The sequence below is a fragment of the Temnothorax nylanderi genome, unplaced genomic scaffold (assembly GCF_030848795.1).
Source record: "Temnothorax nylanderi isolate EJ_2023f unplaced genomic scaffold, tnyl_v1.0 TNYL_tig0094_pilon, whole genome shotgun sequence".
Classification (NCBI taxonomy): Eukaryota; Metazoa; Arthropoda; class Insecta; order Hymenoptera; family Formicidae; genus Temnothorax; species Temnothorax nylanderi.
The window spans coordinates 585,970-610,264 of NW_027249156.1; the positions used below are offsets into that span (position 1 = coordinate 585,970).

The window sequence follows — 24,295 nt, forward strand, 5'->3', positions numbered from 1 at the left end:
GGTCTTTCAAAGGTCTCGAGCTGTATCGACGTGGTTCTGCAGGATTCGCGCTTCACCAACAGTGACAAACGTCAGAAAGTAAGGCGTGAGTTTTATATAGATAGACAGGTCAGCGCGTCGCGCGCTACAGTAGATAGAAATCATGGACATGATGCCCAGATAAAAAACACCGAGGATTAATCGCGACACAAGAGCGTCGTTAGCGTCGTTCGCGTTGTTAGTATTCGCTCCAAGCGTAGTATTTTATTAGCATTTTGACGATTTTATACGTACGTACGCGTAGTACGTGCCACGTACATCTATCAATTGTCACGATTAGTATACGATGTTTCGCGATGGTCGCGTGAAATTGAGGGAGGAGCCTCCAAATCGTAAATTGTTCGCTGCGTTAAAGTCAAATTTATCATCGTCGCGAAATGATGATCGATCAATGGTCGACGATTCCTTCCAGGAAACTCGTAATTTATCTACGTACGTCTCCGTTCTTCTTCCTGCTCTCTCGCACATTAGAAAGCACGTCGTCTGTCAAGCACCATAGTAAAAGGTAGATGGACGATGGACACCCATCCAAGTAGATATCTTTTGCGCGAAACTAGCGAGAGTTTCATTACTGAAATCGACAGCGAATGTATATTTGCTCTTCCTCGGCAAAATATTCAAGTAATACCATTATTATTTTGCCATTGCAGCATGGTTCGGAAGTGAGTTTATTTTAGATAGAATAGACGGTGCCATGGAACAATTTAAAACGAGAGAAATGTAGGTAGGTATATGTATAACGCCGATGAAAGTATGGAGCGATGATGAAGAATAAGCGCGACCGAGGACGCGAGCCAGTCGAGCCAGACGCGCGCAACTACTATGTTACACTTACGCAACCCGCTTAGCATTTATCCTCTACTAAAAACGTCATCGTTACCGTCTCTCATTCCTTTTCTCAATTCCCAATGTTTACCTGTCGGGTAAATTGAACAAACGTCTTTACTTCCCTTCGCAAACGTCAAGTTCCCGACGTGTCATTAAGTTAAAAGCTTAGTTATACGACGCAATGATTCTCACGCGTGCAAATACCAGTGCAAATGCTAGTTTCCGTTGCGAACGAAAGCATTCATCTATTACCTCTCTTCTATTTTTCTATAATTCCTATTGACCTATTGCTATCTCAAGAGAATAGAGCCGACTGAAAATGAAAAGAAATGAGGAGAATTAGGGCAACTACGATCGCGAATACGTCTTGCAATAAGGACAAAGTGTTGCTTGCAACTTAATATCGTTATCTGGGGCTCATCATATCGGGTGAAACATGTGCATCTTTTTATATTATATATGTATATGACATTCATCACTATAACTCGGCAGCGCTAATTTCTGCAGAATTCTGCCAATTCTGTTGGAATGTAAGTTTGCAGAAAAATCTCAAATATGAGTCACAACACAAAAAGAAAAAAAGTGTGATTAAGAGTCTATCACGAGTCTCTTGAAACGTTGTACAAATCGGAGAAATAATAAGCGGTAGGCAGCTTTATTATTATTATTTTTTGTACATTGATTACGAGCCTTATCCTGACGAGCCTATCTGAAGAGAGCGCAATGTATTCATGCTACTCTTGTAAGCTTACAATTACAAGTTAAACCCTCGAGCGAACACGATCGAACGATAGACGTGTCCAAAGTGATGTGACGCGAGATAGTCGGGGGAGAAATGGGGAAAAAGAGTCAATAAGAGGGTAAGTAACGATAAGGGTGAGTAATGTACGATTTGACTGTATATAACGCATATGGGAATATTTGTAGGAGGAAAAACTTGAAGTGAGATCCAGCGTCAGTGTTAAATCGCGCATAAATAAGGAAGCGCTCGTGTCCCTTGAAATTCGCAAACATGGTACGTTGAACATGACATATCTCTTTCATTACGATAAAGAAGAATTGACAAAATTCTCTCTCTCTCTCTCTCTCTCTCTCTCTCATTCATAATCGACTCTTCATCCGCAGACGATTCATCACGTTGCTCTCGTGGCATTGTTTGCTCTTCTGCGTACACGTACAGTATCGACCAGCGATTGCCAATGGCATAACGCTATAGAATTTTGGAGCAACGTCGTTTGCTCCATGGAAGATATTAAAACCGTGAATTTTCACGATGTGCTCGAGAGTGGTAGGAGCTCTATCGTTCTCGAGCGATGTTTCCAGGCTTTCGTGTACGATATCGCGCGCAAGTGTGAGACAACGATCGTATCGAGGACTCATGCGCTTGACGACACGGAAAATCTTGCATCTTTCGTGAGTAACAACGACATAGCTCACAGGTTCGTGGAACGGCCATCGATCTGGCAGGTTACATCCAACGACGCGCTTCCTTCTCGAGTAATTCCGTCGGCAGCTGCAGGAAAGATTCGGATACGAAGCGATAAAACCTTTGATGGAAACACATGGAACGTGCACGTAATTCTCGCGAAAGACATACATTCCTTCGATCAGATTGCGAGAGGTGATACGACATTCGAATGGAATTCACATGATCGATTTATCGTGCTGATCACACGTTTCCCGCCAGAGGAACAGGGACCGTCGAACGAGTCGAACTCGAGAATCGGTAATATCTTGAAGACGTTGTGGTCCAAACGTAAGGTGCAAAAGATTTTTGTCTCCGAGGCGACCCTCGTAAACGATACCGTTCGAATTAATCGAATTGTTCGCACTTACAATCCGTTCGTCAAAGTCAACGATTCTGGTTCGTAGATTCTATCATCTAGTAAAACCAGTAAAACCAAAGATTATCGATAACGAATTGTTGAATGAAATTGTTCGATGCACAATTATATTATTTGACATTATATTTCCTATCCGTATTTTCTGCATGTGTGGGTGTGTGTGCGTGTGCGTGTGTGTGTGTGTGTGTGTGTGTGTGTGTGTGTGTGTGTGTGTGTGTGTGTGTGTGTGTGTGTGTGTGTGTGTGTGTGTGTGTGTGTGTGTGTGTGTGTGTGTAAAGAGGTAAAGACAAATACTTGGCGAATCTGCTTGATTTCAGTATGGGGCAAGGTCGAAATTACAAGTGTAAAAACGGCGGAAGAAGCGTCAAGCGTACTGTCGCATTTAATATATCGCCGCACGAAAAATATGAATGGATACGAATTAAAAGTGGGTTACTTCAAGCAAGATCAAACACTGGCAGAACCGACAAAAGTTCAGTCGAATACACATTATGCCGATTATGCCGATGTCTTCAAGGGATTTGATGAGATAGTGCTAAATACGATAGCTCGAGACATGAATTTTAAAGTGGAACACATATACCCGATGGATAATAAATCATACGGTTATCGATTGCCCAATGGGACATACGTCGGTGCTATAGGTACTTACGTAACACGACATTTGGAAATTCCGTCCTTTTTTTTCAATATCCGATAATATACAGCCAGCTTACACAGGCGACGTAGTGCACGGTAGAACGGACGTCTGCTTCGTGTCTTTCTTTGTAAAGAAATACAGCACAAATCCCAAGGAAGACGTAGACTTTACCGCGTGCGTGGACTTTGACGGATTATGCGTGGTGGTTCCTAAAGCAACCAAGATACCCAAAGGGATCCGAATATATCACTTCTTTCCGCTCTCGGTTTGGATCTGCTCGATGCTGACGCACGTTTTCACCTATCTAATATGGTACTTTTTGCAAGTATTTACTCCAGGAAGGTACAGTACTCGAATCTCTGTGCGTTATTAGCGACGGGACTTATTTGCCTGTGAACCTGTGTGAACAATGAAAAGATACATTAGTATTTACTTTCAGGACAGGAAAGAAAAGTTTCCGCGCAACGATCTATCGATCGTTTCTACTGACTGCTGGTTGCCCTCAGAAATTGCCAAACACAAACGCGGAAAGGATATTACTGTCAGGCATTCTCCTCGCTAACGTCACTTTAGTTGGCATCTTCAGCGGTATTTTGTACAATAGTTTCGCGCACGACATGTATTATCCAGACATCGATAATCTGCACGATCTCGACGCTTCGGGATTGCCGATATCCTTGACTTCCGCCAGCCTGGCCGATCTCTTCGATGATGATGATGATGATGATGTCGATTCGACGTCACTCATGCAAAGCTTGCGAAAGAAGATGCAATTCGGTACAAAGGCCATAAGCAACGCGGCTCATTATCGTAACGTTTCGGCGTTCGCTAGGAAAAGTTATTTCCCCATTATCACCGAGGAATTGATTGATACGGACGGTGGGCCGTTGCTTCATCTTGTTGAGGAATGTCCAGGTGAATGAAGAATTTCGTTAAATAACGAATACCTATTACATATATGCATAGACGTGCACATAGTCAATATTACATGTATATATGTATATACCTTAGGTAAATTCTACTTGTCGTATTTGCTGCCCAAGAATTCGATTTTAAACGAGAAGATAAACGCATTGATCAGTCAATTGAATCAGGCCGGTTTACCATCGTTATGGAGCCAACACATCGTTCACACCTTCATTGTTCAAAAGTGGTCACTGGCTAAAGAAAAATTAACTCGAAATGGAAAGGGAATGGACGGCTTCGTGCCGTTCAATCTGTCTGACGTGCAATCGTCCTTTTATATGCTACTGATAGGATTATCAATATCTACAATAGTATTTTTTTACGAGAAGGGATGGCTGAAAGTACCATTGTTGCATACTAAAAAACCAAGCGACAAATGTACGCGTTAGTCGTCGAATATAGTCGAGTCGCGTTCTATTTTCAACTTTCGCTTCTTTCTCAGGATTTTTCCAGGGATCGCAAAGTTACATTCGTATAAGCAAACTCAAGTGATATTATGTCTCCACACCAAACGCAGAATTACAAATGGAGATGAAAGATACTCTCCTCACCTTTTTTTCGCGATCATTTCCAACGTTTCAATTCCTTTGATTTTTTTATGCCAATCAAGCACGATTTATTATAGCAAACAATTAGCAATAAACTTAGAAGCAATCTGATTTAAACACGGTTTCGTCTTTCTGTCCCGAAGGAAAGAAGAAATAATGCGAGATTGATACGTTGCCACCAATATTTTTTATACTTATGTAGCATTATTGAGAAGAGATAAATATATATAAATCAAATACGATCTACAATCGACAATAATTGCATGGAAAATCACCAAAGCACTGAAAGAAAGGAAAAATTACATATTATATTCTACCTCTACAGTCTACATTAATTATTCCTTAATCCATTAGCACTTAATAACGAGATTAACAAACGCGACTCGCGAAGCGAGCACACTTGTTTCGCAATTCGCATACACACGCGAGTGCTCACGCACACATTATAGATATAGACATTATATAGACCATCGACGTCCTGCGCGCAGACTCTTTTAGAAGAGGAAAACGTCGAGAGGGAGTAAAGGATGCTCGCGAATTTTCGCCAGTAGCACGACTATCCAGCTGAGTCTACTCGTGGTAGTGCGTTCTGTGTTGCGGTAACCTGTTGCCCCAAGGTAAATCATGGATGGGCAGATGCCACACAGTGCCGCGACACAAATTATTCGATTAACGCCACGTGTGTAAATGTGCGCGTGTGCGCGTGTGTGCGTAGGACAATCTGAGTAGTTCGCGTCCTACGAATTAATTTACAAAATACACACATTTCTCGAGACACATTGATATCGTTTTTCCCATATTTCGCAGATTTTCTCCTCGTCAATAAGCGAGAAAAAAAACAGGATACTTCCCTTAGGCAATCCAGCAGGAAGCTCCGTTGAAAACGGGACTGATAACGCGTGCTTGTCTTAATTAAATTCAATTAAATTCAATTAAAATTCCGAACCGACGGAATAATGCTATATAAACGTGGATAATGCAATCAATCTTAAGTTTTACGGCACATTTTCCTTTTTTTACTTAATATAATAATCCCGATGAGTGAATATAAAAAGTTGATAGATGCAAATCGCAATTGGTTAGTTTCGATCATAAGACACAATTAAACAGAGAATTAGAGACGCACGTGTCTCTAATTACTTGTCGTGAAATAAAATGATAACGTTCCTGAATAACGGCGATAACATTAGTGCAACAGCTACATTTCGAAGATAAATGCGAGTGCACTTGCTGCGAAGTGAAAGAAATCCAGAACAGAATGTCACGACGCATCGTTGTGCCTACTATGGACGAGGGCACTTGCAATCGGTAATCCGAATTGCAATATACCTGAAAACATCCCCGTTGTACATCTGATACCGCTGGAAAAGATGTCAATGATTATGCATCACTTGCAGAATTACACGGACCTTTTCCGTCGGCTGAATATAACCGACGAGGATATCGATTACGTAAACAGTCTCGACATCGACAGTCTAACCGGCCGCAACGAAGACAGATTTGGGAGCCGTGACAGGGACCGAGTCTCCAGGGATGGAAGCGACCTGGCTAATGAAACGATACAGCTGACATCCTCTTGTTACTGCGACGGGGTGATTCGCGATCTGGCGACGCAATACGAAACTTATCACGGTTACGCTTCTCTTATCGTATGCTCTTTCGGCACGTTCACCAATATGCTAAATATCATCGTACTCACGAGGCAAGATATGAAGACTGTGCCCATTAATCGAATTCTGACGGGGTTGGCTACGGCTGATGTGTTGGTGATGTTGGAGTACATCCCTTTTGCAATTTACAAGTACCTCGTACTACCAGAAAGCAGGATATTCCCGTATGGATGGGCCGTATTCGTCCTGTTCCATATGCATTTCACGCAGCTTTTTCACACAATCAGTATCGCCCTCACGCTCACTTTAGCTGTATGGAGGTACATCGCTATCAGGTGAGCTTTTAATACTATAGCTGTTCGAAAAGATGCAAAGAGATTAGAAAAATTAGATTATTTCTTGATTTTGTGTGTGTGTGTGTTAGATTTCCGCGGTATAACCGTACCTGGTGTACTGGGAGACGTTGCACGATCGCTCTTTCCTGTAGTTTTCTCGCTCCGTTTCTCACTTGCGCTCCAAGCTGTCTTGTATTCGGAGTAAGTAGGTGTCATTCGATTCACAGTAATATCTTATCCAAAAGGCCACTGCTGCGTTTATGATAAAAATTAAATTTTATTGCGTCAGATAAAAGCGCAAACTATTCACGAGAACGGTACCACGGAAGTATTGTATCACGTAGACACCAATTATTCCACCGATAAAGGCTTCCTATATCAATTAAATTTTTGGATACTCGGCGTAGTCGTTAAGCTTCTGCCATGCATACTTCTCACCGTCATCATCTGCTGGCTAATAAAAGTCCTTTACAGGTAAAGCGAAATGATGGAAAAATTGAAAATGACTTACTTTTACTTGTGTCTGTTTACGTTGCATTCGCACTCGTGTCTATAGTCTATATCTATACTGTTACGATATTCGCCAATTTCACTCTTCATTTAGGACGAAGGGTAGGAAACGGACTTTAAAGAGCTACAGTTATTGCGCTGTAAAGGTCACCACCACCAAACCAACCTCATCGTCGTCAGGAATCTCGGATCTCGAGAATTGCAATGGGCCGTTTGATAATAAAAAGGACGGATATCAGCGGAGGCCAAGTAAATTTGACAAGCAAACAGACAGAACGACGAGGATGCTTGTAGTGGTACTGTTGCTGTTTCTCATGACGGAGATTCCACAAGGCATCCTGGGCTTGCTTTCCGCGGCTCTGGGCAATTGCTTCTTTCGCAATTGTTACGACAAATTCGGAGAGCTGATGGATATTTTAGCGTTATTAAATGGCAGCATAAACTTTATCTTGTATTGCTCGATGTCGCGGCAATTTCGTATGATTTTTGGGCAATTGTTCAAACCCAGAATTATGAACAACTGGCCAGTGACGAACCAGCATCAAACCGATGTACAAAGCACATATGTTTAAGTTACGGAAGTTTGTTCAACAAAAGTCAATTTTATGAAATATTCTCGAAATTGTTCTAAAATGTTGTTTAAAACGTAAAGATATTCAAAAGTATATATTACACATTTTAAACAAAATGGTATTGAAAATGGCTCGTAAAAGATGTTAAAATCACCTTGTACCTATCCCATTTGCATTTAAAGAAGACTTTCAACAAAAGTCAAGATATGCCGTTTACTTTTAATATTATGGATATTCTTGGCTATTATTGCTAATAACGTTGTTAATGGAATTAAATATATACGTATATCACGTACTATATATGCACGTATTACATAGTATGCAAATTCTTTTATTTCAATAAACTTCGCAAATAATCTCAATACACGTGTCTTCCTTCGCCCGCGCACACAGTCAACCTCTTCATATCGAATTTTGTAACTTTATCTTGTTAGATTCTAGATATATGTATCTTTTTTTTCAAGGCGAATAAATGCAGTATATGTTATTAATTTATCATATATGTGTAAAATGCACTCTCTAAAATAGAAATGTATAATACTTTCACAGATTATTTCTTTTTGGTTTTTTTTTCCTAAAATCTCTGCGGATAAGACTAATCGGCACTCTCACGCATGACGAATGACTTTGAAACTTTTAAACTTCGTCAGCGTTCAATTGCCGTTTTTCATATTCCTCCGTTAGCATTTCCTGACCGGTGTTCGATTCTGTTTTCTCACGTTGTAATCTCTTCGATAGCTTCTTTGCCATTTGCGATATCTATATATTTATATATATGTCGTAATATCAGTATATCAATGTATAATTAATACACGCTACACCGAGACGTAATGCGTGATTTTTAAATTACCTGCGCATCAACCTCAACGACGGCCATAATATCGTTGAGTGCTGTTAAAATTTCAGTGGCATTAGCTTGTTTGCCGCGAGCATCGAGTATCACAGCATAATTAATCAATATTAATGGATCCTGAGGAGCTAATGCGTGTGCTTTCGTCAATGATCTTTCGGCACCTTCCAGATCATCCAAACGTTTTAAAGCCACTGAGATAAAAATACAGATTTTTACTATAATAAACACCTACACCTACGTAAAAGAAATGTTACGTTTTCAAGCGAAAATGTATTATGTTGATAATAAAACTCCTATGTTTTATTTAAAACTTTTTTGGATGCCCTATTCTTGTTTCGCTAATCGCTATGTAAGGCTAAAATATGAGCTTCTGGTATGGTGTGAGGCATGGCCCTTTATATATAAAGTTATAAACTCGCTAAAGACTTAAATTTATTTTCTATACTTACAGCCTAATAACATATACGGCATAGGATTCTTTGGTTCAGCGCTGACTGCAGCGCATAGGTAAATCGCGGCCGATGCAGGCTGCCCAGTGGTGAGAAAAACGATTCCTAGGTTGCACGACGGGACGCAAGACATGGGACTCAAATAATGTGCTCGCTTCAACGAACTAATAGCCTGAAAAATATTGTAAAAAAAATATTTTGGTTTTGCATCCCCTCGGTAATAATTCAAATTTTTTATGCTTATTATGCTTGCATCGCTTCCAGAATTAGAGTACCAATTCACGCAACAACGCGGATTTAATTAAAAGATAAAAATCATCGTATTGTTGTATTATATATTAATAAATGTCTAAATGTCTAAATGTCTAAATGTACGGAAGTACAGAATGCTGCTTTCGATCTCTGCAGTATTAATAATAAAAAAAACTCGTTTTTGTGAATCTACAAGCGGAATTATTCCTCTGTTATTACCCGCGGTACACCATTGCTTTCGACATACTCTCGACGCTATCTAAACCACTTTCGCGATGCAATACTGCTGCATCTCATTTCCCGGTATATTCACAAGGGATTCCTCTTCGTGTTTCAGAATCTCTACGAAGCAAACGCATCGAGCGGCAACTATATTGTTTTATAAATAAATTACAAATCCCGTTTCCCCGAACATGCCGCATTCGATAAATCGTATTACGCGAAGCGCAGTACAAAACGATGCGGTAGGATACTCGATATCAAAGCGCCGATGCCTGCTGATCAAGTGCGAACACTGAACTACGAGCTCTTTAGTAAGAGCCAGATCAAATAGAACATTATCGCATTACACGCCGTTTATTTGAATAACTAAATAGCTCGCTAGTAAAAAAAAATAATATACGAATACAAGTTTTCCTCCTTTCCCCCCCCCTCCCTTTCTTTTCTTTATTTCTAAAGAAAACTTGTCGTTTCTTTACATATATTAATATTATATGTATAATGTATACTGTACGGTACATGCTATCCAAACAACATTGTAAAAGCTTCGTCTTTTCCCTTAATGGGAATATTGTTATAAACTGAGTTATCGTGCTTTTCAAGTAGGGGAAAAAGCGATAAAGATATAGAAAGAGATAAGCTCACCGCAACATATTTTTGTTTTGCATAGAGACACATTCCGATGTTATTCCAAAGGATTGAAGACTCTGGAATAGCTTGTGCCGCAACTTTATATTTCGATAAGGCCACATCGTACTCTCGATGATTCTGAAAAATATGACGTAGTACGCTGTCAGTACAGCGAAGCAACGAAAAAAAATTCCACGAAAGGTAAGGTCCAAAGTAAGAATACGTAAATCTCAATCTAATGCTTAACGATATTCGTAAAGCCGATCGTACTTAATGAATCGAAACAACTACGTCGAGCGATTAAAAATAAATTCACAATACAATTGGAAATCATAAATTGGAGCGGATATGACGAGTGTAAGTCATCGATCGATTGAATTCCCTTGCTGCAAAAATTGGAAGTTATCGAGATGTCATTTTTATAAATTTACACACTTGCATTACGTAAGCCATAGGTAAAATTGCCTTGACGCAATTAGGCGAATGAGCTAAAGCCGCTCCAAATTGCTGAAATGCTCGTTGCATATCTCCGATTCTAAGATACAAGAGACCCAGTTCTGTCGCTGCATCGATGCTCTGAGGATTTCCGCTATGCGTAAAAAAAGCGGCCAAAATTAATTATCGTGTTAAAACGATGGAAACGATGTCGAAAGGAATAAAATACTTGCGATAAAATAAGAAAGATATCAAGAGAGAGGGAGAGAGAGAGAGAGAAATTATAAGCTGAGGAAACACATTGCGGAGATGTAATAAAAAAACGACTATAGTAATAAATGTTGTCAAAATAAAAAGGATATTTCCATAATCGCGCGCGATTCGTGGCTGATGACGTTACTTACTTCAAAGCTGCCGTGTAAGCGTTTCTAGCCTCTGGAATCATATCGTCTAAGAGATAGAGTCTCGCGAGATCAATATTGGGCAATTCACTTTTGGTTAATTCCGTTGATCTTTTGAAATGTTTTTTGCCCTCTTGTAATTGATTCAATTTCACGTAAGCCTCGCCTGAACGAGAAACAAAATAGACAATTCCGTTTAATTGGACGGATGGACGGGTGGACGGAAGGAAGAGCTAGGGGCCATATCTCTCATCTCATTTTACTTAACAGTTTACCCTATAATATAATACTATAACAGGTATCCAAGAACGTGATCAAAGTATCGAAAATACACAGTTACTTATATATTTATATACGAAACATCAAAACGCGCTAAGGTGCATCTTTCTCGACAAAATAGCACTCGATCTGGTACGTGCATCTGCAAGTTTATAAAACTTTGCTAATGTGCCGCGCAAAGTAGAATAAAATACCGCGTTGTAAAACGAGTTATGAATAACTTGCCAAGGCCATGATATATTTCCCAGTCTGGTAGATGGGATATCTTCTCAGCTTCCGTAAATGCGTCTATCGCACGTTTGTGACTTCCCATTATTAATCTAAAAATTGTCACGTTAATATAATCGCGGTCGTCGCATATATTTATCTTTATGAACAATGTTCTTTTCGTCGACATTACTTACAGCGATTTCGCTATCTGTTTAACATTATCAACGTTTGTCGAATTCACATTGTACGCGGTCTGAAAGCAATCGAGGGAATCTTGAATCTTACCCTCCTTTCTGAGAATTAAGCCCTACGAGGATAAAACACAGCCGTATTACGTACTACGTATTACATCTGATAGAACTGCGGCGCGGCGCGGCGCGCGGCGACGCGACGCGACGGAGGGAATTTTTATATGTATTTGTGCAGTTGTTTGTTGTTATACGTTTGCGCAAAGTTGAGAAGAAAACGCGGTATTCTCAAGAGCTGAATAAGTTATCCAGTTTGTCGCAAACAGTCATATTGAGACAATTGTTGGTGCTATGTTTCACTTTTCGCGTGCGCGTGCATCAAGCTGCATGTCAAAGGAAACTTAGGAGACCCGTCTCTCTTTCTCTCTCTCTTTGTCACCTTCAAATCTCAAATCTCACCTCTCACCTCTCACCTCTCACCTTCAAATAATTGGCGTATTCGTGACCGTTCGATTTCGTCAATTCCTGTTCAATGAGTAGCTTGCAAGCACTGTACTCGTGTCTCGTGTAATGTCGATGCAACAACCAATTGCGACTCTCTATAGCTGGTATATCTGGTGCTACGGCCAACAAAATCAACGGTAAGAAATGACAGAAAAGGGATGGTCCGCTGTCCGCTTGATAAAGGGCCGCGCGGTTTCTGATAAAGAGGTCTGACGCGCGCGCGCGTGGCGTGAAGAGATGAAAAATCAATCGATTAAGCGCGATGATTATACATTTGTTTGACATTTATAATTATATATACTTGATGCTAACGATACTCGATACACGATACCTCGTTTGCTTCTGTCGTTTCTCGTTCGTTGTACAACCGTATTTTCCTGCAAACGGCCGTTGCTGAGAATGTTATTTGCCATTTTATCGTTGCGGAACTTGACTGAACTTGACACTTGACCAACGATCGCTAATATAACAATAACGATTTTTCGACCTTTCTAGTTTTCGTTTTTTCTCCAACCTGTCTTGTCCCGTGCCCCGACCCCCGTGCCCACTGCCCACAGTGCCCGCTGCCCTATGAATTGCAATGAATAACCGTTTCGATGCGAATATTGCGAATTCGATTGCCATGGCAACCGAATTGTAAATTGTGTGAGCTCTAGCTCACTTCGCGTTCGCGCACTGTCTACAATCTACAATTCTACAAGTCTACATCGACGTGATCGACGATCGACGGCATTCGACGGTCGAGGGACGAGGGACTCGAGGCCAGTCGAGGCTCGACTGTCGATCTAGGTTCTAGGTCGATCGTCGATCGCGAACGAGATCGAACGATGTCACTGGCGTTACACGCGCCAAATCTACCGCTGTTTGAATCTTATCCGAGTCGGAGCCGGAGCGTGCCCGAGCTAGGCACTAGGCAGGCTCAGGGCTCAGGGCTCAGGGCTCAGGGCTCAGGCCAGCTCAGGCTTCAGGCATCGGTTGTGTTTAGTTGCGTCGCGGTTAAATCGCAATAACCGCATTAATTGCATTAGCCGCGTCAGCTGTATGCTAGAAGATAAAAATAACAGGGCGTTGAAAATAAAACTGCAAGGGCGAAGGCACGCCGCACGTCTCGACAGGATAGTAGTACAACATACGTACGTACATACATACATATACATATGCTACGGCGGTTGGCGGTTGGCGGGTGGCGATTGGCGGTGCTATCAAATGCGATAACGCCGGATAACGCTCTGAATGCTCTGACGCACCTGTTATTGCCTGTTATCAGTAGCGCTAGCGCTCCAAGATGTAGGCGGACTGCGCGCTACGAACACTACGAACTACCTACGACGCTACGACGTTACGACGCGGCAGGGCAGGCAGCAGCCCACAGCCCACTCAGCCCACTCAGCCCACTGCCAACTGCCAAGTGCCCAGCAGCTGACATTGCTGACAGCTGACAGCTCGTGGCTCGTGGCTCGCGACTCGCCGTTCGCTTTGCCTCACTTTGCCTCGAGTCTTTCGTTCATAGAACGCGATAGATAGCACGAATCTGCCGCTCACCCGGCTCACCGCTGACATGACGGCTGGGCGAGCTGACGGCTGACGGCTGACCGGGCAGACGCCAGTCGCCAGTGCGGCCAGCGGCAGTGACAGCTCCGTGCTCCGTCACACGACCGACGACCGACGGGCGACGGGCGACGGGCGACGATCGTGATACCCTGCCTTGGCTTGGAAGGTGCACGAGCAGTGCACGAATCGCGAAAACCGATACGAAGCTCGTTGGCGAGAAAGAGAGAGTGAGATAGAGAGCGATGTGATGCGGGAATTGCGGCATCAACGGCTGAGGCCGGGGCCGGGGCCGCAAACAGCCGGTTAGGTTAGGTGACGTTGACGTTGAGAAAAAAATTTCAAGTTTCGCTTATCGCTCTTTGACACCTATTAATGCGAATTTGTCGCGTTAACGAGCTCGCGCTCGCGTCCTCGTATTTTAAATTCTTACACAGGTCTAGCCAGTCTAGCGGACGCATAGCGCCATAGCAGGCACTCAGCCACAGGCTTCTCGCTCTTCCACCTGGTAATTATTACAAAAGCTCTCCAACTAACGAGAGGGAGAGAGTGACGTACAACTAATTGTTGATATGTTATACCTCATCCCTCTTGATTTCTAACAATTCCTAATAATTCTATTCTAATGACCCCACGTCGTTCATCAGACTGCATATAATGCTGAAATGTTGCATAGCTTTACAGGGACAGATGTATTTACGCAATGTTGTAAATGTAAAGAAAAGAGACCGAGAGAGTCGAGATGAGCTGTTCTGTGGAATTACGCCAACGTAGGCAACAGGGGATGGCGGAGGATCCTCATAAACTCGCGGCGATGATGAATAAATCGCAAAGACTTGTCCTGGGGCTTTTAGTTCTATTGCTGGTCGATATAATATGGGTTTCCAGTTCCGAGCTTACCAAAGTAAGATTAAGCTTAAATTTTTATCTCGTCGTCGCATCTTTCTCCATCTTGCCTTCTTTTGCGACGATTGCAACTATTATACATTGTCCTTGATCTAATTAGATGCTTCGACACTCTTGTTACGTGTATGCGGCAATAAAGTCACAGTCATAATATATCCTGTTTCAGTACATCTACAGGGATGAAACGTTTGAAAAGCCATTTTTTAGTACATATGTAAGAACGTCCATGTTTACACTTTATTTGCTTGGTCTGTGCTTTTGGCCACCCTGGCGGGAACAATGTAATAAACCTGCAACATATATGGTATTTATTGGAGCGACCTTATGACGTCGCATATATAAAACTTAATTGCATTCTTCTCCTTTTCCTTAGACGCATCTCTTTAGACTCTGATATATATATATATATATGTATATATACGTATTACTTTCTTCCAGTTCATAGATCCCAATGTTGAAGATGACAACTTTTATTCGGAGGCCAATACAAGTTTAGTAAGTGTCAAATTATTATACTTATATCTGATTGTGAGTGTACATGTATATTTTTATCGTGTATCTCAAAGATAGCGCGAAATAAGATATATATCGTACGCATCAGATTTCAATCGACACGCTTTTCAAGTAAATTGCTTTGGAAAAAAAGTGTTGAAACTCTCTCTCTCTCTCTCTCTCTCTCAAAGTAAATTATATTTATCCGAAACACATGTGCGCGCCACGTGTGTTAATTGTTAATCTAATAATGACCATTCGTTTTATCGTAGAGCGATCCAACGTTTGTTCCAATAAAAACTCCGGACCATTGCGATCGTTCGTCGGGCACGGAAAGCGACGATTCGTCCATTCGCTCTGTAAGATTCAGTAAACTGGCGGAAGTACGCCATATGTCGGAAAGCGACGCCACCGAGGCTCTATTGGCGCGACTTAGTTATCAAGCCAGTGTTAGAGCTGGAGAACACGCGAGGCGACAGGCTAACAAATTTTCTGTACAAAAAGTGGCTAAAATAGCCCTTATGTTCTGCTTATTTGTGGGTAACATAATGTGAAATTCAAATGTCCCTCTGTCGGCATCACCGATACGGTACTACCGATCCTGCCTTCTTCCAGTGGTTCATGGCAAATTACACATACCAGATATCATTGGAGCAAACTCAAGCCAGAATCGTTACCGTATTGTCTTCGACGTCCAGTTTATTCACTTTGTTTCTCGCTGCCTCTTTTCCTAGTAATGGTGGGGATAAGTTCACGCTATCCAAATTAGCTGTTGTGGTAGTTAGCATCTTTGGACTGGTAAGTTGCAAGTTTATTAACGAACGCTAATGCAATTAAACAAAATAAATTTTCTAATATACATATATCAAAAAACATTTTCTTTACTTACAGGTATTAGTCGGTATTTCGGATTTAACTATAGAAAGTAACAACATGTCAACGGGCGTAATATTAGCTCTAGTCAGTGCTTTTTTCTATGCTGCATACATTGTATTTTTAAAAAGAAAAGTAGATCACGAAGACAAGATGGATATACCAATGTTTTTTGGCTTTGTGGGAATATTCAATTTAACACTTCTGTGGCCTTTGTTCTTTATTCTTCATTATGGCCATTGGGAAGAGTTTGAATGGCCCAATAGCCACCAATGGACATTCCTAATTATAAACGGTCTAATTGGCACTGTTCTGAGCGAAGTTCTTTGGCTATGGTAATTTCAATATAATTCAACGTGTCATTACTATACATATAATAATAATAACTCTTGTGTCTTTATGTAACGTGATTGCATTCTATTATATCTACAGGGGCTGCTTTCTGACATCATCTCTCGTAGCAACGATGGCCGTTAGCTTAACAATGCCCATGTCAATGGTAGCCGATGTCCTTTTGAAAAAGGTTGAATACCCTTGTATTTTCTATTTGGGAAGTATTCCAATGCTTTTAGCATTCCTGACAGTATCTCTTTTATCTTATTACGACAATTGGGATCCTGTTATGGATTTAATAAAAAGGTTTTTCATCTGGATATGCAGGAGAAACAACAGATCTGCAAGGTAAAGCGTATATGTGCATCATATCTACATATATACATTTACGTGTGCGTGTGTGTGTGTGTGTGTGTGCGTGCGTGTGTGCGTGTGCGCGTGCGTGCGTATGTGTGTAATTAAATCAAATTGTAATAATGATAAAATGTAAATTGACCAGAGTGTTGTGATATCATAATATATGTGTACTATATGTGTATATAAAATGCATGGAAAATTGATATTTTCAGAATCCCAGATCTTGAAGCAGAGCAAACAGAGTCTTTAATAGGAATAGACAGCGGCGATCATGAAGCTTAATGAGACAATAATAAGAGAATTGAGAACACGGTAAAACATCTCGTGTTGCATACATCATCATAATAGAAAACTTATCAACTAAGTATAGTAACATAGTTTCTCGTGTGTACGTGCCTCCATCGGCCGTGTATACCAGTTTTCTTTTCAGTCCTCTCACTGTCAATTCTTTTATATATCTTATGGCGAAGTAACGATATAATCACAAAATCTTACTTTCCCCATACGAATGTATCGCTTTATTTCGCGCTAAACATCACAAAATGATGATATTACTGCCTGACAATAACAATTGCGAGTCAATTTACACGACAAACGCAATTAACATGCTTTATTCGTGCTCATTATGCATTTCTGAAACTACCTCTTTGCATTTCTCACCAGTTTATCCTGTATTCGCAAACGCGAATACAGTTTTCATAAACTGTGCTATCAAGATCTGGTACATAATTGTTATTTCGAGGTCACGCATGGTTTGGGTCTCGCGCTATACCTACCTATCCCTATCCTGTAACTGGGTTCGCAAAGAACAAGAAATTCAGTGTCTTTATCGAAATCTGTATATACTATGTAATAAGAGTTAATGAAAATCAAAGAAATATTCGTTTATAAGATTATACTTTTCACTAAACAGTAATATTTTTTATGCTATTAAAGCTTTATAACATTGATGATTAATGAATGAATAACTTATTAAAAACAAATAGCACTCTGCTTCATGCGAAAAGTAACGGTTTTTCACAAACGGGGCACATCCAGTGCGTTCTGTACTTATTGTTTTTAGTATTCGGCTGATTTTAGACAAAGTATTACAAATGAGATATAGTTTTAATAAGTAAGAGTTATATAGTGGAAAGGGAGTGCTAAAATACTTTGGACCAATTAAAAATTTCATGATAGTAAAAGTATGAAGAGCAAGTACTCATTCATATTCATAGAGAGTAGAAAATCAATGACGTGAGATCAAAGTTTTGTATTCGACGAGAATAATGATTCGAGCTACATTTATATTCCAAGCATCTAGTCATGGCACATCTATCGACTCATATCCCGCTACTAAACTATAATTTCGTCATTTAATTCGACAGTCGTTACAATAGTGATTCCATTATTTTGTATAGAAATAATTTACGTTCGCATTTTTCTTCCGCTTCGATAATTAACACACGCACAAGTTTCACTATGTTGTGTTCAAGTATTAACAAGGTCTAGATAAGATAGATGTGTAAAACGAGTATCTCGTAAACTGCGAGATTAACTATTTATCGATTTCAAAATTCTGTGTCGGAACAGATGTTAATTATTCGAAAGGATAGACGATAGACGGTAGTTCTGTAAAGTGGACGAAGGTGCACCTATGTGCTTTCTCATAGTTATATAACATTTACATCTCACATGTCTTATCCGTGGTACACGGTCGGAAATCGCAACGGTCATGTCCAATCCGACTTTTGAAGAATTGATATACATCTCGACTGATCTCAATTCAATTAAATACGACGCGTTGTACTATGTCGTATTTTTATGACATTTCCCGACTTTGTAAAATGTCTTAAAAATTATATGCATACGCGCGCGCGCGCGCACACACACACACACACACACACACACACATACACTTCTACGCTATAGTATAGTTCGGTAATCCGTAGAAAGAGAAAGACCGTTTTAAAGAGGAAACGAGTTAGAGCAACATCTTTGAAGAAGAAAGTAAAAAGAAAGATCAAAGGGAAGGGCAGTTGCAATGTTAGATTAATGACACGTGATGTGATATAAAAAAAATTAAGAATTATAATGTTGCGGAAACCTTATACCTTAGAGTAGTATATAATAATGCGATCCATTAAATTAAAAAAATATCGAATAAGTAGTAATTGATCGTTCCTACAATGTTATAACCAGACTTGAAATTCAATTTGTGCGTTGGCCACTCTGTCACGCGCCAATGGAAAGATTTTTCGCTTTCGATCATGTTCAATTTAAAGATATTTGCTAATTGTTCGTAATCTCGTATTCAAAATTAAGAAAAAAAGGACATTTTATCTCTTTTTCTCTCTCTCTCTCTCTCTATCGAAACCCAAGACTGGCTATAACTATGTCTATTGTATATTCGATGTAAATATATTAAGTTCTAAAGTTAAATTTAAAGTTGTATACAAATATACATATAATATTATATAAAAATTATGTGATAATAAAGTATAATCCTTAACAATTTCATTTTTATATCCACGTACGTCTATGTCCGATAGTAGTAACATAGTCATAGTATTAAGTATACTATGTGGTAGTAATAAGAAATAATTTCAAGACAACTGACTCACGACAAACAAAATTTACAATTCGATCGCATAAAAAAGGCATTCGATGTTGAAGAAACATGTAATTGACACAATAATCGTCCTTCGTATAACTTTTTAGGCTAATATATCAAGTTTCGATTTACTGAAATAGCGTAACATATGACGTTATAAACGAATTCAAGTACTAAGAATTATCTATTTCGCGATATGGCGCGCGATAACGAAACAAATACACTCGAGTTGCATATAAAAGGTAAAAATAGAAAATATCGTCGCAAGAAAATAATTATAGCATATGTGGCTTTAATATTCTTTATGTTTTTTAGTAAATGGACAAAATTTATCAGCAATCTCGGAAAAGTGTAATGTCGGCACGTTACGGTACATAATTGTGTATACTACATTGTATTATTGAGTGTAACTTAGGCAGACGAGATTTTGTTCAATTTTACCACGGTATTCTCGACATTAGGATTCCTCCTGATCCATCCTGGCCTAAAATACCTCCACGTCGTTCGAGCAACAATACCGACGACATTATTGAACCTCCGTGTGTGGTCACTTTGACAGGAACTCCTAAAAAAGGTCGCAGCATAGTGCAACCTGTTGCATGTCAGTAAGTTTCCGAAACATTTCGGATAAATGTACATATTGTATTATTGCGTAAATCTATTTCGCTACATTTTTTTAATACACTTTTCTTTCCTTTCCCCTCTTTATTTTACAATTAGACACCTGAAATCAAAATCAAGTCAAAAATACGAAGCAATCACGCATATAGGGAAAAGGCTGCCTGGCTGTTTCGATCCGCGTTTTAGAAGGTATTAATTATTAATTTCTAAGATGATTACTTTTCCCAGTTTCCTCAAATATATCGTATACCTTCCTCCAATAATATTATAATATATGTATATTTCTAAATAATGTATTTTTATCTACGTTTTTCGTTTCGTCAACGTGCCGCGTGCCGCGTGCCGCGTGCCGCGTGCCGCGCGCTAATACAATTATATATTGATTGACAATGAAATGTACGTATAGGCAGATAACGCGACAAAAAGCTGAGAAGCCAGATGAATTCTGTAAGACAAAACACGACAGACAAACACCAGAGTTAGATATTCAAATCTTGCAAGAAACTGAGCAACATGATGAGGATAAATCGCGGGAAACGGGCGAAAGCGTGGATGGTTTATATACACCTGCACCGTGTCACGATGTAGACAATTTATTATCAAGTGTTGGAAAATCGACGAAGAAAACCGCCGACAAACAATCCATTTTAGAGGCAAAACATTGCCCTTGGAATAATTGTATGTACAAATTAAATTACGTTACGTACGTTACGTCACGTCACGAAACGATTGCTTTATGGTATGATAAACAATTCGATAATTAATTATATATATCTGGAGACAATTTTAAAATTTATTTCAGCTTTGCAGCACGCGACTAACGAGCGACACGATGTTGGAAGCGGATTTATTTCTCAAGGAGAAAAACAAGTATGCAAAGTTTCAGATTACGATCGCGTTATTATCATTAGCATATAAAATATTAAAAGAGCATGGCTCTTATCGTATATTTAATGTTTATATGTAGGAGAGCAATAGGCCGCTGCTTTTAATGGTCGATGAGAAAAAGATACATGCGTTACCTATCAACAGTTTTAATATAGAAGCCACTTGTTCGTCCGCGCCCGCGCCAGCATCAGCATCCGTTCGAGTTCCCGCCTATCCCGTAGTCGCCTATCGCGATATATCGAGGATGCCTACGCAGATGGAAAAGGATGTTAAAATGCCGTCGATGTGCGAAAACGATGGTGCGAGAGAAACTGTCGGAAATATCTGTACAAGATCGACCATTTCGATGTGTAACTTGAAGGAATCTAGAAACGAAAAATACCCACTTGATGGTAATGAATTGTTATCAATATAATTTGTATCGCTCGATCGTTGATAAGGATATAAGACACGAACGATATCGGAATTTTGCTGTTTTTAGATGTCGAGCGATGTCAAAGTCACGCGAAGAACAGCGACGATATCTATATCTCGGAGAAGAAAACTAACAAAAGTATCTCCAAGTATTGCGACGGGCACAGTGTAAGCACTTTCGGTCGAAGAATATGCGAGAGAGATAAGGATGATGAGAGATACGTCGATTCGAACGTATCGTTGAATCATCAGGATGTCGGTAAAGATAAAGATCGTTACGGAAACTTTGGTGCATTAAACAACGGTGATGCGGACGACGGTAGAATAATTAGCTATTCAAATTTAAATACCGCTGTAAGATTGAAAAATTTCTGTAAGGTTGAAAGTTGCGGTCAAAGCTGCGCGATGATGCCCGCGACGATAGATTCTTCTTCTATCGCGGACGGAGAATGCGACGAGAGAAAAATGTCGAGCGAAAGAAAGATGGTTAATTGTAAGACTTGGATGACGATGACCTCGGCGGGTCGGAAGCAAACGGTCGCGTATCGCGAACGCATTAAAGCCGCGAACAATGACCGAGACAATGCGGGTTGTAATCCTTCGGCAAACGCAATGACAAATGACAAAATATTGGAAAAAGGTATGGAAAGTTTAGTCTCGAGCCAAGTTTGCGGGATTAAGGGATATAGCGACAAGAGTAACAAGGATGAGAAGGAATGTAAGAGAGAGGAAGACGGGCGGGGGCGGGTGCGGGTGCGGCGCGTTAATGTGAAACGTAAAGCCGCACCGTTGAATCTGTCGAGAAAGGCAAAGTCGTTCTTTCGAAAAAAATCCCGTTTGGCGATTACAGATTCCGATTGCACTTTGATACTGCCCGGTTATCGTTGCGCCGCGCGCGTTAAAGGTAAACGATACGAAAAGACCCACGCCTACGCCCACGCCCACGCCCACGGTCGCTCGAAGGTAAGTCTACCGTTACACCGAAGAAACGGACTAAATAGTATGAATTGGAATTCTATATTAGTAAAATACAACGCGTCGAAACAAGGCCGAATAAATTCTCGTTTATCGACGAATCTACGAGTGGGAAATTTATTCGAGAAGCCATCGTCCATTCCTCTAGAGACTCGAGAGCTATTGAACAAAAGTTATTGGGAGTATTACTGGAAACTCGGACCACTCCGACGCAAGATCGCGTCGGCCAAGCCGGATAACGCGGATAACGCGGATAACGCGGATAACGTGGATAACGCGGCGGCGTTAGGAAGACAAAGACAAAGAGATAGAGAATGTTCGAACGAGGACCATTTACCTGAATCTCAAACGTTACGACAATGCTCCGTACTCTCTTGCATGATCAATACGGCGCTTCGAGATTCGACGACTGCCGACGGAAGACCGCCTTCGGATCCAGCTGCAAACGTAACGTCTAATGCGCGTGAAAGCATTTGCCAAGTTTCTGCCGTTTCTGGATTGTCATCCGTGTTTGCGAACAAGATCAAGATGAAACGAAAAAAGATGAAGCGAGCGAGCAAGCGGTTGCTCGGACTTCGAGCCATAGGTACGATAAGCGTCTGAGCGTCTGAGCATCTGAGCGTCCCGAAGAAGCGAGCCTTCTTCCGGATTAGGCATTTTCTGGATTTTTCTGGACTTTTCTGGATTCCGCGATCGAATCCAGATAACGCATCTCGTGACCGCGGTGTTGGCTAAACAGAAAAAAGAAAAAGAAAAAATAGCTATATATAGTCGATCAACTTCATTCAATATTCAATCGTACAATAACTTAATTGTCATTTATCTTCCAATTTCGCGTTTCTGATTCTTTTTAGCGCTGCTGTGCATCGCGATGTATGTCGCGGTCATATTTTTGCCTATGATGTACGACTATTTCTTCGCCGAGGAATACGAGGACGAGAACGCGACGTATATCGAACTAACGTTCCGATACATCGTATCGTCGTTCGGAGAAGCTCTCGATGGAGTTATCGACGTCCTGACCACGATTCTTTTACGACCAGTAAGATTCAATCGAAAGCAGTAAAATCTTTGTCTCTTTCGCTCGCTTAAAGTCATCTTAAATTGCCAAATTCATGGTAGCAGGTAGATTGCCTCATTTGTCGTTCGTTCCATCTCCATCTCGTGTATATCTGCGAAAATCGCGCCGCATTAAACGTTCTATAGCAGCTGTGTACGTGTCGTTTTCAGCTTTCAGCGTTCGTAATGTGAAAAACGTACGTGTAATAACATTCGTTACTCACCCTTGTAGATACGTACGGTACACGTACGTGGTTGCGGGCCATCTATACGTGGCCGTTTATACGCACGTTTACATCTGTTTACATCTTAGTTTTCGTCAGTTACGTATCTTTATTCTATCTTGGCGAATTTTCTCTATATTTTTATAATATATTCCCTGCAAGTGCATATATTGTATATTATACCTACGTATACGAGTGTTTATATATATATATATATATACATGTAATTGTGTATACCGCCAATGCGTCCGTGGATTTTTATTTATAAATAATACAAAATATGAAGAAACGAAAGAAACTTGAGGCTAGCAATTCTCGCGACGTTATAATTATAATCCAAAAGAGCTAAAGATCAGTTAGATCACGTTGCAGAAGATGAAATTAAATTGTGCGTTGCAGAGATTAAAGTTAATTTATTATACATAGAAATGGATGTTGGAGCCAATACCAATCAGAGTTTCCAAACGGCAGCCCTGCCATTGTTTTCAAGAGTTCTGAACGGTGATTGGGCGGTTCTACCAATCAGTCGCACTTCGCATTCGCAATTCGCACTCGTCCACGGGTCCACGGCGTCCACGCTTGTCAGTTCGTCACCGTCGAGCGTGATCGAGCGTGATCGAGCGTGGTCGAGCGCGAGCAATATGTCGATCGTTGCGAATCGTATGGATGGAAACTTTCAAGGCAAGATTCGAGGGAGCTA

At 40.5% G+C, this 24,295-nt stretch overlaps 5 protein-coding genes and 2 long non-coding RNA genes across 11 annotated transcripts; 4 read left to right on the top strand and 3 right to left on the bottom strand.

The window, feature by feature from the left end:
- The first annotated feature begins 27 nt into the window (after positions 1 to 27).
- On the top strand, positions 28 to 5,181 carry LOC139775219 (uncharacterized). 2 transcript variants are annotated; one of them, XM_071711043.1, is made up of 7 exons: positions 28 to 1,727; positions 1,795 to 1,882; positions 1,993 to 2,731; positions 3,029 to 3,355; positions 3,432 to 3,693; positions 3,791 to 4,266; positions 4,363 to 5,181. In XM_071711043.1, exons 2-7 carry the CDS (start codon positions 1,880 to 1,882, stop codon positions 4,704 to 4,706), a joined length of 2,151 nt encoding a protein of 716 aa, XP_071567144.1. In that variant the 5' UTR covers positions 28 to 1,727; positions 1,795 to 1,879; the 3' UTR covers positions 4,707 to 5,181. The 2 variants fall into 2 exon arrangements, with proteins under 2 accessions (XP_071567144.1, XP_071567145.1); XM_071711044.1 differs by having other exon boundaries at positions 28 to 1,882; positions 3,432 to 3,663.
- Positions 5,154 to 7,041, bottom strand: LOC139775235 (uncharacterized). Its single transcript, XR_011718771.1, has 3 exons — positions 6,921 to 7,041; positions 6,565 to 6,830; positions 5,154 to 6,469 (listed from the first exon to the last, which is right to left on the bottom strand). It is a non-coding gene; the product is annotated as an uncharacterized lncRNA (long non-coding RNA).
- LOC139775226 (G-protein coupled receptor dmsr-1) lies at positions 6,081 to 8,445 on the top strand. 2 transcript variants are annotated; one of them, XM_071711057.1, is made up of 5 exons: positions 6,081 to 6,173; positions 6,263 to 6,810; positions 6,900 to 7,011; positions 7,100 to 7,284; positions 7,415 to 8,445. In XM_071711057.1, exons 1-5 carry the CDS (start codon positions 6,081 to 6,083, stop codon positions 7,890 to 7,892), a joined length of 1,416 nt encoding a protein of 471 aa, XP_071567158.1. In that variant the 3' UTR covers positions 7,893 to 8,445. The 2 variants fall into 2 exon arrangements, with proteins under 2 accessions (XP_071567158.1, XP_071567159.1); XM_071711058.1 differs by lacking the exons at positions 6,900 to 7,011; positions 7,100 to 7,284.
- Positions 8,208 to 14,134, bottom strand: Bbs4 (Bardet-Biedl syndrome 4). Of its 2 annotated transcripts, none has more exons than XM_071711053.1 (10): positions 13,855 to 14,134; positions 12,289 to 12,428; positions 11,815 to 11,927; positions 11,636 to 11,730; positions 11,135 to 11,297; positions 10,731 to 10,884; positions 10,311 to 10,433; positions 9,195 to 9,366; positions 8,743 to 8,936; positions 8,208 to 8,651 (listed from the first exon to the last, which is right to left on the bottom strand). In XM_071711053.1, exons 1-10 carry the CDS (start codon positions 14,126 to 14,128, stop codon positions 8,529 to 8,531), a joined length of 1,551 nt encoding a protein of 516 aa, XP_071567154.1. In that variant the 5' UTR covers positions 14,129 to 14,134; the 3' UTR covers positions 8,208 to 8,528. The 2 variants fall into 2 exon arrangements, with proteins under 2 accessions (XP_071567154.1, XP_071567155.1); XM_071711054.1 differs by lacking the exon at positions 13,855 to 14,134 and adding an exon at positions 12,644 to 12,776.
- LOC139775224 (solute carrier family 35 member F5) lies at positions 14,122 to 19,315 on the top strand. Of its 2 annotated transcripts, none has more exons than XM_071711055.1 (9): positions 14,122 to 14,368; positions 14,537 to 14,764; positions 14,933 to 15,070; positions 15,205 to 15,261; positions 15,531 to 15,794; positions 15,874 to 16,056; positions 16,150 to 16,466; positions 16,564 to 16,812; positions 17,034 to 19,315. In XM_071711055.1, the coding sequence occupies exons 2-9, from the start codon at positions 14,603 to 14,605 to the stop codon at positions 17,101 to 17,103; spliced, it is 1,440 nt and encodes a 479-aa protein (XP_071567156.1). In that variant the 5' UTR covers positions 14,122 to 14,368; positions 14,537 to 14,602; the 3' UTR covers positions 17,104 to 19,315. The 2 variants fall into 2 exon arrangements, with proteins under 2 accessions (XP_071567156.1, XP_071567157.1); XM_071711056.1 differs by having other exon boundaries at positions 14,545 to 14,764.
- LOC139775234 (uncharacterized) lies at positions 18,059 to 24,197 on the bottom strand. Its single transcript, XR_011718770.1, has 4 exons — positions 24,044 to 24,197; positions 23,596 to 23,750; positions 22,650 to 23,484; positions 18,059 to 21,171 (listed from the first exon to the last, which is right to left on the bottom strand). It is a non-coding gene; the product is annotated as an uncharacterized lncRNA (long non-coding RNA).
- On the top strand, positions 19,524 to 24,002 carry LOC139775215 (uncharacterized). The gene is made up of 9 exons (XM_071711040.1): positions 19,524 to 19,656; positions 19,730 to 19,784; positions 19,876 to 20,019; positions 20,135 to 20,224; positions 20,442 to 20,713; positions 20,838 to 20,905; positions 21,003 to 21,315; positions 21,405 to 22,898; positions 23,167 to 24,002. The coding sequence occupies exons 1-9, from the start codon at positions 19,611 to 19,613 to the stop codon at positions 23,376 to 23,378; spliced, it is 2,694 nt and encodes an 897-aa protein (XP_071567141.1). The 5' UTR covers positions 19,524 to 19,610; the 3' UTR covers positions 23,379 to 24,002.
- Positions 24,198 to 24,295: the final 98 nt, after the last annotated feature.